This window comes from Pipistrellus kuhlii, unplaced genomic scaffold (assembly GCF_014108245.1).
Source record: "Pipistrellus kuhlii isolate mPipKuh1 unplaced genomic scaffold, mPipKuh1.p scaffold_m20_p_22, whole genome shotgun sequence".
Classification (NCBI taxonomy): Eukaryota; Metazoa; Chordata; class Mammalia; order Chiroptera; family Vespertilionidae; genus Pipistrellus; species Pipistrellus kuhlii.
In genome coordinates, this window is record NW_023425521.1 from 6,271,824 (window position 1) to 6,288,050 (window position 16,227).

A 16,227-nucleotide genomic window follows, 5' to 3' on the forward strand; every position below is an offset into this window, starting at 1 on the left:
GCTCCCTGAAGTCGAAACCGGATGGTCCCAGATGAGGCCAGAGGGCCTGGGGGTCCTGCTCCCTGCACTTTCTGAAGACACTCACAGCCTCTTGGGGCCCAAGAGCACTGGGGTTAGGGCCGTGCTCTGCTTGGAGAGTGTCCAGTTTGACGTCTGTCTCGGCCTTCAAGCTGAGCAAAGCTAGGAAGCCCGGGAGCTCAGCACTGTCAGACCGTCTCCCGGAGACCCAAACAGACTCTCAGTCCCCTGGGAATGAAGCCAGCCAGGCAGACAAAGCACTTGGCTCGGTGGCCTGTGGAACAGCCTGCATGTGAACTGACGGGGACCCATTTTGCTGTGGGCGGGGCACGGCCTGCAGTTACCGAATCAGTTCATTCCCGTGTTCACTGGTCTGTCCACTAACCCGTGAAACCTTCAGGAGGCTCTGACTCTGTGCCAGCAGAGCAGTGAAGGTTCTGGCATAAAATAACTCGAGCTAGAAGTCGTCGTCGAGTGCCTACTGGGTGCCTGTTAAGCTTTTGGCACAGATGGTCCCATTGACCCGGGGATGATGATGTGAGGTAGGGATAGCCCCATCCCCATTGTCCAGATGGGGAGATCAAGGCTCAGGGAGGTTCAGGAGCTGCAGGGGTGAACCTGTACTGTACAGAATGCCAGGGCAGCTGGCTGCGGGAGGGGGGTCCTGCGTCAGATCGGGGATTCGGGAACACCTGTTCGTGGAAGTGATATTGAAGCCAAGATCTGCTTCGAGCAGGCTTCTCCAGCCCGTGCACCCAAACTCATCTCCCTGCTTCAGCCTCTTTGCCTGGGTTTATTTTGTTTAATGAAACTATTTGGAATTTTATTTATTACTAGAGACTCCGTGCACAGATTCATGCACTGATGGGGTCCCTCAGCCTGGCCTGCACCCTCTGGACCCTCGGGGGATGTGGGACTGCTGGTTTCAGCCCAATCCCTACAGGTCAAGTCGAGGGACTGCCCTGATGCAGGAATCTGTGCACCAGGCCTCTAGTATGCATATAAGACCTTTGGTTAATCTCTTCTCACCCTCTCCCCTTCCACCTCCCCACTTCCCTCTGTTTCCATGCCTGTGCATTGACATCCTCCCCCTGGTAGTCAGTGTGCATCATAGCAACCAGTCACATGGTTGCACGGTTGCTTAGGCTTTTATATATAGATAGAGGCTCGATGCACGAAATTCGCTCATGGAGGTGGGGTCCCTCAGCCTGGCCTGCGCCCTCTTGCCATCTGGGACCCCTCGCTCCGAACTGCTTGTCTGCTTGCTCCTAACCATCTGCCTACTCGCTCCTTACCACTTGGCTTACCAGCTGTGAGCTCAGCTCCTGGCTGAGTGGTGCTCCCGCTGTGGGAACACACTCACCACCAGGGGGCAGCTCCTGTGTCAAGTGTCTGTCTCCTGGTTGTCAGTGCATGTCATAGCAACTGGTTGTTCTGGTCCTTTTGCCATAACAGTCACTGGGCTTTTATATATATATAGATGTTGTTTTCTGTCCCATGCACCAAAGGTTCTTGACTGATACGTTAGGGAAGAGAGTGATGATGAGAGAAGGTGAGGCGAGCAAGAGAAGGGACGGGGGGGCTTGGTGGAGTGTCAGCTGGCAGTCACCACAGGGATGCCGTTGCCCTTGTTTCCTGGGCACTGTCAGGCAGCTCTGAGTTATCTCCGTTCAAGCATCTCCTTGCGTACCAGACACCACTTCAGCTGGCTCTGGTGACTATCATGGGAACAAAGACTTTACGCTACCTGATGAATGAATGAATGAATGAATGGAGCCTGGAGGTTTTCCCCAACTGGCAGAAGCAGAAAGGCAGCCCCCTGGGGAGTTCCGAAGGCAGGGTGCTGGGATGGGACACAGCTCTATAGGCACAGCTGAGACTTATGCAAAGGCCGAGAGGAGGCAGGTGCCCAGGCAGCGGGGCAGCCCTTCTGTAGAGCTGAAGAGAGCCGGGAGGGCTGGCCCTGGACAGGCTGGCAGAATAACAGCGCCCCATGGGTGGTCCAGCTCTGAGTCCAAGGCTGTCTGCTCTGTGCAGCCCTGTGCCGATGATGGTTACGCAGGTGCACCACTGAGTGCTCGGGCGGCCACAGTTACATAACAGCATGAGTCAAGTTCAAGGGAAAGACTTGGAGAACTAATTCGAGACTCAGGATGACTGCACTGGCACCGTGGAAGTGTGAGCATGCGTGCACTCAGAGTGGGTCTGAGTGTGAGAGAGTGTGTGTGAGGGTATAAATGCGACTGCATGTGATAGCTGATGTATTTGTGTGAGATATGAAAGTGGTATGAGAATATGTGTGTGTGTGTGTGTGTGTGTGTGTGTGTCTCTGTGTGTGAAGTCTTCAGTTAAACTTGGGGTTTCTTATACCAGATGGAGGGGGCAATTTCTGGAACCGACTGTAGGTAAAGGCCCTGATTCTGATGCCCCCGGCACCCCATATGCTGGGTTAGAGCAGTGGTCAGCAAACACATTAGTCAACAGAGCCAAATATCAACAGGACAACGATTGAAATTTCTTTTGGGGGGTGGGGGGCAATGGTAAGATATGTACACAGATAATAATTTAATAATAAAAAAAAGTTTAAAAAAAGAAATTTCTTTTGAGAGCCAAATTTTTTAAACTTAAACTTCTTCTAATGCCACTTCTTCAACATAGACTCGCCCAGGCCACGGTATTTTGTGGAAGAGCCACACTCAAGGGGCCAAAGAGCCGCAGGTGGCTCTTGAGCCGCAGTTTGCTGACCACTGAGTTAGAGCCCACTGAAGGCTGGTTTGGACTTCGGTTCTGTCCCTTCACAACACTTGTTATAACTGTAGCTCATCATTTGTGTGGTTAGTTGCTGAGTGGCTGCCTCCTCCTGCTGGGATGTTGGAGGCAGGGGGTCCCTGTCCCAAGCACCACGGGCTCCCCAGGGCTGAGCACAGAGCCAGCCACTGAAAGTAGCTGCTAAGTATGCTGATTGAGGTCCACATGTAACAACAACTCGGGTGAGGACGGCCATCCCCTTTCATTGTCCTCCTCCCACTCACCTCCTACTTCTTTCTTTCTCTTCTTACTGCCTTGGCAGTAAGCCCAACATTGGCCCGCATGGTAGCCTGCTGAGCTAAGTTGCCAGATTTAGCAAATACAATCCATTATGCCCAATTAAACTTGAATTTCAGATAAACAGCAAATGATGTATGTCCCAATATTTTGATACTCATTGTGTGCTTCTACTAAACACATATGGAGTCTATTTTTTTTTAGGCAAAACCATACAATCAAACTATTTGTTATTTATCTGAAATTCAAACTGAACCGGGCATCCTAAAGTTTATTGGGCAGTCATTCTTCTGAGCTGAAAAATGTGACTGATGCTGCTGATGAGGCGGAATCTGATGGGGAGAGAGCCCAGAAGCTTCCTGTCTCTGCTGCAGTGAAATCAGCCTCGTTAATCACACGAGAACTTGATGGCTGCCTGGCGCCCAGCCAGCACAGAGGGAAGTGCAAGACCCGAACTGCTGGCCTCCGAGAATCGGGAGAGACCAGGCCAGACTGGCTGAAGAGCGGGTGGCCTGATGGAGAAGGGCACTGCCCAAGCTTGAGACCCAGCGGTGGGCCAGGCCTCTGTTTACGCACGCAGTCTTGGAATGAACACAAGCCCTTGCTCAGGAATAGCGGCCTTCTGCCGAGCGAGCTTCACACTCCATCTTGTTAAATCCTCACAAGAACCCGACAGGCGGGAGCAGCATCTCCATTTTTCAGAAAGGAAGTGTGTGCAGAGAGGAATACTTTCTAAGACCTTCTTCCTCGGAGCTAGGAAGTGGCAGGACTGGGATTAGGTCCCAGAGGTCCCTGGTTGAAGCCCAGACTCTCTGAAGCACTGCCCTGTGGGGTAGGAAGGAGCACCCGGGGAGAAGTTGGGAGTCCCAGGTGTTAATCCCAGTGAACTCTTATTGAAGTTGAGTTTTATTTGTACATCAGATCATCCATCCACCTACCCATCCATCCATCACCCATCTACTTCCTCATTTATTCATCTATCCATGTAACCACCCATTTGCCCACATACTCACCAGAGCATCCATCCACACATCTATCTACCCTTTACCCACCTACTGACCCATCCCTCCCTCCATTCATCCATACACCTACCCACCTATCTACCCATCCACTCATCCATCCATCCATCTACCCACCCACCTATTCATCTACCCATCACCCACTTACTCACTCACCCACCCGTCCATCAGTGCATGCATGTATCTCCCCATCCCACTGTGTTAGGGTCTGGGGATGCTGTGGTGGTGGAATGCTCAGGAAGCTCACCAGAGGGTCTTACACCCTCGTAGCTCCCCTTCTCTGGGTAAACCAGGAACATCAGCCCTTCTCAGCGCACTCTCACAAAGTTAATTGGAAACTGGAGACTCTCCCAGCAGTGGTCCTTATGTTATTTTATTCCCTTCAGCCAGGAATGAATAACGTGCTGGACTATGGCCTGGACCGAGTGACCAATCCGAATGAAGTGCAGGTAAACCAGGTAGGTTTCTGCTGCCTATGTTGGGCGGACAGGGCCTAGGTCAGGGTCTTAGTCTGGGAAGATGCCCATCTGACTATTGTCCAGTTGTGTCTGTTGGGGCAATGATATCGCCCCTTGGAGAGAGCCAAAGAGAGGAGGACTATGGGCTCCGGGGCATCAGTGTTGGGGGCGGGGAGGCCATGGCCAGGGCCCTGCATAGAGAAAGACAGGAGATCTAGAGTGCAGGTCGGAGCCAATAGGATCCAAACGGTTGGCTTTCAGATTTTTCAGAATCACTTCTTCCTTTGAAAATCTGATGAAAGTTATGAAGCACTCTGCCTAAAGACTCCTAGCAGACATTTTGCATACAATTTCAGCCAGTTCCCAGGCTCCCTGAACCTTTATAGGCCCCAGGCTAACAACCTTGGAGTCAACTTTGGGTTTAAACCTTCATCCTCCACAGGATCTGGGATGCCACTTTTTTTCTTTTCTTTTCATCTGAGTAGGGTGGGATCTTTGCAGAGGTTCTCCTAAGCTTTTGTTTTAAAGGGACTCTTTCCCCCAATACAGCTACTATTGATGATGGATGGCCAATGTCCCATGATGGTTTCTTACGTAAAGAAAAGCAATTCATAAGCTGTTGAAACAGCGAGCATTCTGGGCAGGGTTTCTCAAACCTGGCGCTACTGTTTGGAGCTGTCCTGGGCAGTGTGGGATGTTTAGCATATCCTGGCCTCTACCCACAGGATGCCATTAACATGGTGCCTTTCCCTGCCCACCTCCCAGTCCTGACAGTCACAGATGTTTCCAGACGTCCCATGCACCCTGGGGGACAAAATTATCGTGGGTGAAAACCACTGATCCCAGTAAACCAGCCTAAACCCCACTGCAACTGGTTTCATTGGTTTTTGTCTAATGTTGTCTTTGGGCAGCAAGGGGTCAGTGACCTCTTTAGCCTAGTGTGTCATCTCTAAGCATAGGTATTGCCTTAAGGCCTGAGTGGGAGCCAGGAGGGAGAAGGGAGTCAGCAGGGAAAGCAAAAGCAGGAACAAGCAGGCCAAGAGGCAGCTGTGACATGTATACTTTTGCCCTCTGGGACCCAGAACTCAAAATGGCCCTGGGGACCTCCAACCAGTGTGTTAGACAGATGCCCAGAGATGGAGTCCATCTGGAGAGAGATTCCGTGTCCCCAGAGGGCACCACGGGGTTGGGTGGCATTGCTAAGCCCCTTGTCCCTACTCAGAGTGACCCTTCCTTTGATACACTGTCAGCCTTCAGCAGCCTTTTCCACGTTCCCCTCGTCAGATGATAGATAATTGCTGAGGCCTTGTCGCTTGGTTGCCACGGAAACAGAATCATCAAGGCAGATACTGAACCTGGCTGGAAGATGTGCTTTTCGCGTTTTCATTCTTTATGGGTAGAGCTGGCAGCTCTGGAAACCGCTGTGGTGGAGGTGGGGAGGGCAGAGGCGGAAAGCACAGCACCTTCCCTGGTCAGGCTCCCAGGAGAGGGTGCCTTCCGCTTTCAAAGCCAATTTATTGCCAGTTGCTGGCAATTTCCTCCCCTGGGTCAGAGGTCGGAGTGTGTGGTTTGGGCTTGTCTGTCTGCTGATGTTTGCCATGGGGCTGCTTTCACTTGTTTACCATTGTCTTTTCCCTCTCTCTCTCTCTCTCTCTCTCTCTCTCTCTCTCTCTCTCTCTCTCCATCAGCACCCTTTCTCCTGTCTGCACTCTGGCTGTTGTGAAGAATTAAGAAGAATTAAGAATTCTCACGCAAGCGGGGCCCTCCTGCCTGTCCCCTCAGCCCGCCCCAGCGGGTGCCTGATCAGCTGTTAGGGAAATAGAGGCTGCTGTTGGGTTTTATCTGTCTGCAACATTTCCCCAGTTTGACTCTGCGTTCCCTGTTTTTCGGGTTTACCTGCCCTGAGAGGAGGGGGTGGTGGGAGTGTGGAGTGTCTCCTAGCATAGCTAGCTGCCTGCCTCCCGGCTCCTCTCTGCTGCTTTGCATTCACTGCGTCCGTTCTGAATTTCCTGGTTCCCCACTTGCTCTCAAAGCTTGCCCACCCCAATTCCTCAGGCCTCTCCCCGTCCCGTTTTGCTCTGTGTTTGCCTTTGCTCCCTCCCCGCCCCCCTCACCTCTTGTTTTTGCAGCTCCCCGCCTGGCTGTCTGATCCCAGGGTCCTGGCTTGTCCCTGTTCTGGGCTCCTGCACTTCTGGGCACAGTGGCCCGAGGCCCCCACAGGCCAGGGCCCTGACCCCTGCTGCCCTGGGATTATTGCCTGCAGCCCGCATCCGGCGCTCAAGGTCAAGGAGTGGGCCGCAGAGCTGTGTAAATAAGCTCCAGCTCTGCCCCTATTTGGGCAAATCTGCAAGGGAAAAATAATAAGCTAGAATCCCAAGAATGCAGGGCATTTGCAGATTTCTTAAACTGAGCATCTCACTGTGCAAAGTGTGTTACCCGGATGAGGAACAGAGAGAAATGACCCCAGTCCAGGAGGGCCAACTCTGGGAAGGCAGGGGATCTGTGTGTGAATTCCAGGGTCAAAAAATGTTATTATTTTACCAGGAGGTGGCTTACTTTGAATTGCTTACAAGAATGTGTATGTATTTTTTTTATTTTTTATTTTTATTTTTTAAAAAATAAATATTTTATTGATTTTTCACAGAGAGGAAGAGAGAGGGATAGAGAGTTAGAAACATCGGTGAGAGAGAATCATCAATCAGCTGCCTCTTGCACACCCCCCATGGGGGATGTGCCCGCAACCAAGGTACATGCCCTTGACCGGAATTGAACTCGGGACCTTTCAGTCCGCAGGCCAACGCTCTATCCACTGAGCCAAACTGGTCCCGGCCCGTGTGTATGTACTTTTTAAATAACTTCACTTTATTTAAAACTAGAAGCCCTGTGCATGAAATTCATGCACAGGTAGGGTCCTTAGGTCTGGACAGGGATCAGGGGCGATTAAGGGCCTTCTGGCTGCCGGCTGGGGCCATCCTTTGTTCTACGCTGCCCTCTGGTGGTCAGCGCATGCCATAGAGAGCAATTTGACTCCCTGTCTACTGGTCAAATACCCAAGGGGACACTTTGCATATATAGATTAATGTTTCTTATGGCCTTGGGCTAAGTAATAATTTTGATAGGTTTATGAAGTTTGGCAAATAAAAATGTAGGGTGGCCAGTTACATTTGAATTCCAGGTACATAACAAATACCTTTTGTAGTGTGTACCAAAGATCGCACGGGCATCCTGGGTTTTATCTTGTAAGTAGGGCCAAAGCCATGCCATGCGTGTTCTCAGCAGTATGTGACCCCTACGCCACTAGCCACAGTCACCTGTCTGTTGTATCTCTTAATCTCTCCTTTTCCATCTCCTTTCACCAGTGAGAAAGCAGAGGCTTTGAAATGCTAAAAATCTCATCCAAAGTCATATAGCCAACAAACCACAGAACCAGGATTTTGACCTTGGCTTGATCCCCACATCCACTGTCTTTCTTCCACCCACCTTCCTATCAGATTTTCTCTTTGTCTTTTAGAATCGTCCAGAATGCTCACCCCCACACACCCCTACAAGGTCAGAGATGCCCTGTGTCCATTTGAGCAGTGGTCAGCAAACTGCGGCTCTTGAGCCACATGCGGTTCTTTGGCCCCTTGAGTGTGGCTCTCCCACAAACTACCATGTGCGGGCGCGCACATACTATGCGATTGAAACTTCGTGGCCCATGCACAGAAGTCGGTTTTCGGCTCTCAAAAGAAATCTCAATCGTTGTACTGTTGGTATTTGGCTCTGTTGACTAATGAGTTTGCCGACCACTGGTCTAGAGGAAGCCATCCTATGGGCAGCTGTCTTCAAAGCTAGAAATAAATGCTCCAGTCCATTCCCAGTGGAGGTGGGGAAACCCCAGATGCAGCTGTGCCTTATGATCAGAGAGCTCGCTGCAGTCGCTGGTCATCCCGGGAATCTGAAACCCAACAGCGAACCTCACCACCCAGGCAGGGCCCTAAAGAGGGTAATAAAAGCCAATGCAGGGCATTAGCCTATGAAACATTTGGAACCCGGAAGACTGAGAGAATGGCCCCAGAAACAAGCATGTGAGGCCAAAGTCCGACCATGCTAGGTAGGGTAGAAATGCCCACAAGGATAGAATAGAGAGACATGTACATGACATTCTAGGTCGGAACCTCCTGGCCCATAAGTTATTAACTGGCTGGAGAACATCAGGGCAGACTTGTCTGTGACCGTCCACGTGGGAGCCCCGTGGCCGCAGGATAGTGGCCGACAGGAAGTTGGACCTTGGGTCCCAGGCACTTGGAAGGAGGGTGTGTAGGTTGCTGGCTGCCGAGAGCAGGTCTCGTACGATGTTGACCTTTACCATTATTAGCATCTCCCCTGCTCCCAGCTCCATGGAGATACTGACATGTAACATAGCTAAGCTTAAGTGATGATTAGAGACATGTGGCAACACATGACCACAGTAAGGTTAGTGAACACCTACCTCTGTCCCCTCGCATAATTAGGATTGCGTGTGTGTATGTGTGTGTGTGTGTGTTAACATTTAAGAGCTACTTGCTCAACAACCTCCAGGCCTGCACTTCAGCACCGCTAAGTACAGTCACCGCACTGTGCACCGGGTCCCCAGATCTTACCTATCTCAGCTCCGGGAGTTGGTTTTACCTCCACGACGTGAACTAAAGGGTGTTTCCTGTGTCTGTGTTCCCTCTCGGCACTGGGGCTCAGCTCTCTTTTTACATTTTACTTGAAATAGCTGGACAGAGTCATTCTATTTGGCATCGTCCTCAGCATCAGGGCAAGGGCAGGCTATTTTCTGTTTCTCATGGATCCCTCCTCAGCTCTGCAAAAGGCAGAGCTGGGTTCGAATCTTGGCCCGGCCACTTACTGACCAGGCGCTGCTGAAAAAGCTGCCCATAACCTCGTCCAGTCTCAGAGCGGAATGTGGGGACACTAATACCTCTCTCCTTCCACAGGTTTTAGTTTTGTCAGGGCTCCACGAGGTGCACATGGCTTTGCACTAATTGCTAAGTGGTGGCTGTTATGCACCAGTCCAGTGTCCCCTGTGAGCAGAGGGCAGAGGCCAGTCCGTACTATTTTTACTCCATTTCAGCAGATCACAACAGAAGCATCTGGTTACGTTAGGTTTGCACGCAAATCTGCTATGGCCCCAGGGTCCTTTCCTACCAGAAGTGTGTGCCTTCTGAAACAGCGCCCCATGTGGAGACAGAATGGGAACGCATAACCAGTGTGGTTGCCAAAATATTTGGATCAACTTTTTAAGTGGAGACATGTTCTATTAAGCTTAGAATACATCTCCATTTTTTTTTTTCAGGCCTCAGTACATGGCAGTCATCATGTATTTAATATTTATTGAGCATCTACTCCACACCAGATATTATGCTAGGGCAGACAGACAGGGCCGCCCTGCTCCTAATGGTGCCTAGTGGGTGATATGTATATTAGAGAGCCGCACAAAGAAATATATCATTAATTGTGATGAAGGCTATGAAGAGGAAGTCAGGGTGTGTGGGGGTCCCCAACAAAAGACCTACCTGAGTTTTACCTTCCTAGGATACCTCTCCCCACTCCCTACCCGGGAAAAGGATTTCCTGTGAAAAGCAAGTACATAAAAGCAATCTGATGAAGCAAAATAAAAACCGGCAAGGATTAGAGAGACATGAATATGACATTCTAGGTCGGAACCTCCTGGCCCATAAGTTAATATTAACTGGCTGAGGAAAATAGTATCCTCCTTGGCCTTTTTACCAAGTGTGTGTGTGTGTGTGTGTGTGTGTGTGTGTGTGTGTATTGATTTCAGAGAGGAAGGGTGAGGGAGAGAGAGATAGAAACATCCATGAAGAGAGAGAATCACTGATCGGCTGCCTCCTGTATGTTCCACACTGGGGATCGAGCCTGCAACCCAGGTATGTGCCCTGACCAGAAATTGAACCCTGTTCTTCTAGTTCACAGGTTAACTCTCAATCACTGAGCCTCACTGGCTGGGCTCCTGTGTGATCCCTGCCTCCCACTTGTGGTATTGGTGAAGCTGTTACGAATGAATTAGGAATGAGTCTCACCAATGATTCAGCTCTCTCTCTCCTGTGAGAGGAGAAACAAACACTCACGCTGGTTCCCCATCTTTACCTCCTAATCCATTTCAGGTGGTTCGGAAGGCATGGCAGTAGGTGGGGACCAATCCCAAACTTAGTCTTTCCTGCATCTTGGCTTTTAGGAGAGCAGGGTCAAGTCACAGTGGTAAATCCTATCCCTGTCTTCACCAAGTCTCTCAGTTGATCGAATTCTCCAGTAGTTGCCCAGCAGAGGGTGGAGGTGGTGGTGAGGGGGAAATTCTATCTTTTCAGTAAGAGCAGATGGACAGCTTTCTCATGGGGAGCGTGTTTTTATTTTCCAAATGGGCCTTTGGACTGTGATGATTTCATGGCATCTGTTTAACGGCTCTGGCTTCTTTGTTTTACAGAAACAAACAATCACTGCTGTCAAAAAAGAGGTAATTTGCCTCCCAGTCCCAGGGACGTTTGGTTTTAAATACTCCAACACGTTACATGTACTTGGGCTTGAGGCTCTGCCCTCGGCAATGAAAGAAAAGCCATGTGTAACGTTCAGAGGACTGTTTACGAATGAATGGACATCACAGCATGGCAAAGCATCCTCTGTGAGATCTGAATGAGGCTGATGCTGGTCTCAGGTTCTGAGACACTCTCAGGAGACACCTATCAAATGCTGAGGGGTCTGCGTTCCCACCCTGGCCCTGGCCCTGGCCCTACAATTACAGGGCTGTTCAGAGTCTGCCCAGGGTGGCACAGGGCCCATTTTGACACGTAATCGTTGGCCATTGAGGTTAGATCTGCTTGGTTAACCATCTGTCCTCATAGCTTGGTTTAATGCTTCTTAGAATTCTCTTCTCCCCGGTCGCCCCAGCTGAGGCCTTTTCCAAGAGCAACACATGATGGGTGAAGAAGGCCCCTCATTTGAAGTTTGGGATCACCCATCTACTGTGGGCCTGAGCCCTGTTGGTACCGAGGTGTCTGGCTTGAGGGGATGGAGTGGGATGCCATGATGGGTATAAGGTGTCTAGTTCTGGAGGCCATCTGTGACACCCAAGGGTGGGGCAGTTGGACATCTTCTAATAACCATGTCTCTTCCAGATCATGTATTACCAACAGGCCTTGATGAGGTCCACGGTGAAGTCTTCGGTGTCCCTTGGAGGGTATGTTCCTAACTTGCTGGTCTTGCTGAGGTGTGAACAGTGGATAGGCAAGAAGAGAACTTCTGCTTTAAGGCAAACTTGAGAGGTCCTAGACTGACTTAAGATCCTAATGTACTTTGTGGGACAAGAGGGGTCTTTTGGGGATTGAGTTACTGGTGGTCCACTAGGTGCAAGTCTCCAGGTCTCATCTTGGGTTCAGCAAAATCCGGGGTGGGTGAGGTTCTGCACAGGACTGTCATCTCTTTTGTGGTGGGAAGATGAGGCGAGTTCATGGGCTGGACCCTCCAGGGGTCCATGGTAGCCTGGCATTGATGTGTTCCTAGCATCACCTTCCAAACTAACTGGGGAAAGGTGGGTTGTGGTCAGAGTCAGGGTATTATTAAGTGTCCATTATTAATCTCTGATCTGAAATCCGATGAGGACACATTGGACATTTAGGTTTGGTTTGTTGAATGTTCAGGCTCCCTTGACCCAGTCCCCTGGAGGACGTTATCTGAGACACACAAAGGGTTTAGGACCAAGATACAATGTCAAGAGCCTGCATTTTTTTTTTTTTTAAATTAAATCAGTTACAGAGAAATTAAAAAGGGACTGGGTTGGGAGACAGCACTTCATTTCACAAGTAGAATGGGGACAGGTTTTCGTCAAATGCCTGCTAATCTGAGTGCTGTTAGAGTGTTTTCCTGAGAAAGCAGTAGTAAGTAGGCAACTAAATCAATAAGGGAGGACAAGCATGGACTTAGTATCTTGGGTGTTGAACTCCTCAGAAGTTTTTTCCATTTGCTTTGCAGGATTGTCAAATACAGTGAGCAGTTCTCGTCCAATGACGCCATCATGTCAGGCTGCCTCCCCAGCAATCCTTGGATAACAGATGACACCCAGTTCTGGGATTTAAATGCCAAATTGTATGTATTCGATATGTTTTGAAATACAGCTTTTTGAAATACAGCTTTTTGACTTATTCACACGCCATATAATTCATTCACCCATTTTTTTTTGCTTTATTTTTTTTATTTTTTATTTTTAATATATTTTATTGATTTTTTTGCCCCCCTCCCTCCCATACATACCCTCCCTCCCCAGAGTTTTATGTCCATTGGTTGTACTTATATGCATGTATACAAGTCCTTTGGTTGATCTATTATCTCCCCCAGATCTCCCTCCCCTCCCCACTGTAAATTGACAGTCTGCTTGTTGCTTTACTGTCTCTATATCTATCTTTTGGTTCATCAGTTTATAATGTTCTTTATTATCCATAAATGAGTGAGGTCATGTGGTGTTTCTGTTTCATTGATTGGCTTATTTCACTCAGCATGATGTTCTCCAATTCCATCCAGGATGCTGCAAATGATGAGAATCCATTCTTTTTTATGGCAGCATAGTATTCCATTGTGTAGATGTACCACAGTTTTTTTATCCAATCATCTGCTGATGGGCACCTAGGCTGTTTCCAAATTCTGGCTATTGTAGATTGTGCTGCTATGAACATAGGGGTGCATATATCCTTTTGTGATTGGTGTTTCTAGTTTCTTGGGATATATTCCTAGGAGTGGGATTACTGGGTCAAATGGGAGTTCCATTTTCAGTTTTTTGAGGAAACTCCACACTGTTCTTCACAGTGGTTGCACCAGTCTGCATTCCCACCAGCAGTGCACGAGGGTTCCTTTTTCTCCACAACCTCGCCAACACTTGTCGTTTGTTGATTTGTTGATGTTGGCCATTCTGACAGGTCATTCACCCATTTGAAGTGTACGATTCAATCTTTTCTTTTACGATCTTCATGGAGTTGTACAACCACCACCACAAACCGTTTTAAACCACTTTCATCACCCAAGTGAGAAGCCCCCGCTCTCATACCCTTTGGCTATTACCTCTCCCCACCCCCAACCCATGTTCCTCCAGCTGTTGGCAACCACCATACAACTTCCGGTCTCTGGGGGTTTGCTGGTTCTGGACACTTCGCATAAACAGGATCCTATTCTATGTGGTCTTTTGTGATTAGCTTTTTCACTCAGCACCCTGCACGCATTAGTGCTCAGGCCCTGTCTATGGCTGAATGATAGTCATTGTAAGGCTAGACTGCACTGTGGTTTTCCCTTCCTCAGTTGATGGTCTTTTGGGCTGTCGCTGCCTCTTCGCTATTACCAAGAATGTTGTTGTGTTCGTCCGTGTTCAGATTTTTGTGTGAACATACGTTTTCAGGTCTCGTGGGTGTATACTACTGGGTCACAGGGTAACTCTGTGATGAGCAGCATAATTGTTTTTGAAAAGAAGACAATTATCTTTATGGTTTTGTGTCTTGGGTGTCTAATTAGAGTCAGACTAAGTTCCTGGAGGGCAGGGCCCTAGTGCTGCCCTGGCGATTATGCTGCCCACTCCTGAGCTCTGCCTGTGCATTTCACTTTTAAAATGTATTTTTTATTTGTTATTTAAAAAATGTTTTTTTAAATTGATTTCAGCGAGGAAGGGAGAGGGGGAGAGAGAGAAACATTGATGAGAGTGAGTGATTGGCTGCCTCCTACTCCCCCCACCCCTCCCCGCACTGGGGATCAAGCCCACAACCTGGACATGTGCCTTGCCCGGGAATCAAACTGTGACCTCCTGGTTCATAGGTGGTTGCTCAACCACTGAGCCACACCAGCCAGGCTGGCTGTGCATTTTGAATGGTTGTTGCTGCTAACTGTGCCTGCATAATCCAGTCATTTGGAAGAGGGGCAAAGGCAGTAATGCAGAGGGAGAGTGTAAGCCAGCAAAGGGAGAAAGCAATGGTGTAACTGTCAAGTCAGAGAGGAAGGTAGAGGAGGAGGAGTGGGGAGGAGGGGCTGGTAGGTGTGTAAGACCAAGCTTACATCAATGCCAAAGCCATCACAGCTGTATGGGGAGGACACAGGAGGCCCGGTGCAGCCAGGTTAGCAGGCACAGCTGGAGAGCCTTTCCCCTGGCCCAGGGAGCTTGCCCTGGGCAGCTGATGGTTAAGGAGGGCACTCATGTGAGTTTGGGGTGTCAGTTGCAGAGCAGAAGACTCTAGAATCACCTTCTGGGGGAGAAGGGTCTTCCCTCCTCCACTGGGAGCTCTGGTCATTAGGAGGGTTTTCTGGAGGCTGTGCCTGTCGCCCAGTTATCAGACAGGAGAGGCCGCTTGCATCTCCTTGTGGACAGGGTGGTGGCATTTAGCTCTCCAGGGAGCAGAGGGCAAGGTCACCCGGCCAGGAAAAGCTCTGTCCTGAAAGGGTAGGAAGGAGACCTTTCAAAACACCAAGCGGAAAGGGACTTGCATCCTCCAGGAAGCCCGGAGAGAGGGGCAGAGATGGCACCGGGGGCGTGTGGCCTGAGGCAGGAGGAACGTGGAAAAGGGCCAGCTGTGCGGTGGGTGACCGCCACCGAGGGGGTGGCTGTGTCCATGGCACCCATTGCAGTGCTGTTCTGGAGTCTCCTCCCCCCTGTCCGACATGCAGCCTGCCCTCTGCTGGCTGGTCACAGGCTCTGGAGCAGGCCTTCCTGCTCTTTTGCCCCAAAGGCTAAGAGCGCAGGCTCTCCGTGGCCGGACCTTCTCACCTTGGGGTGGCCAGCTTCTGCTGGGAGGCTGTATTTTCCTAACAGGAGTGACTGCACAACAGGGGGGAACCAGGGCCTTGGGGCTGATGGAAGGAGCTAAAGCCGTGCCCCCAGTCCAGGCCGCCGCCTGGCACAGCCCCCTCCCACGTGGTGTCCGGTGCATTTACACGGTGTCCCCCCTGCAGGGTGGAAGTCCCAACCAAGATGCGCGTGGAACGGTGGGCCATCAACTTCAGTGAACTGATTCGAGACCCCAAGGGGCGCCAGAGCTTCCAGTACTTTCTCAAGAAAGAATTCAGTGGTGGGTCTTTGATTTAAAAAAGAAAAAAGAAAAAAGGTTTAACATTTAGAAGCACTCTTGTCCTGTCTAGCACAGGGTTCCCCAGGGGCCTCACGGTTGGGGCGAGGGGAATTTCACTCGCTCACATGAATATTATTCACATTTTCAAGCTCCCCCTCCTCCATGCTGGCTGCCCAATTCCTTACCCTGATCCTGAGGTCACCAGCTCCTGCTCCGTGCAGCTCCCCGAAAGCGGACGAGGAGAGAGGCGAGGCAGAAAGCAAGCTTTCTCTTGTTTCTCAGCCTGACGTCCCGCAGCTCCGAGCTTTCCCACGCCGGCTGCCCATGCCCGTCACCTGGGGAGAGTTTAGACTGCTCGCTTGGGCCCCATCCCACAGGCTCCTTTTTAGTTGATTTGGGGTGGAATTTCCCAAAGGTTGAACACTCCCCAGGTGATTCTAATGTTGGCCATAATGGATGGCCGCTCTCCAGCGCCGCTTCCACTGGGGGCTTAGGAGGGTGCGGGTTTTAATGGCCCGGGTGGGGCCACGTTCTAGAATCTAGATCCATCCCGTCTCTGGATGCCTCACACGGTAGACACTTGCAATTTCTTAAATATACAGACAGCACTGAGAG

General features: G+C 50.2%; 1 protein-coding gene across 3 annotated transcripts in view; it reads left to right on the forward strand.

The window, feature by feature from the left end:
• RGS9 (regulator of G protein signaling 9) overlaps positions 1-16,227 on the forward strand; it is a 53,800-nt gene that overhangs the window by 24,906 nt on the left and 12,667 nt on the right. The window contains exons 9-13 of one of the 3 annotated variants that reach the window (XM_036451172.2): positions 4,469-4,540; positions 11,007-11,036; positions 11,695-11,756; positions 12,548-12,661; positions 15,497-15,612. In XM_036451172.2, coding sequence (XP_036307065.1) covers positions 4,469-4,540; positions 11,007-11,036; positions 11,695-11,756; positions 12,548-12,661; positions 15,497-15,612 — 394 coding nt within the window. The remainder of the gene's footprint in view (positions 1-4,468; positions 4,541-11,006; positions 11,037-11,694; positions 11,757-12,547; positions 12,662-15,496; positions 15,613-16,227) is intronic. The other 2 variants (XM_036451174.2, XM_045586285.1) reach the window with 2 other exon arrangements.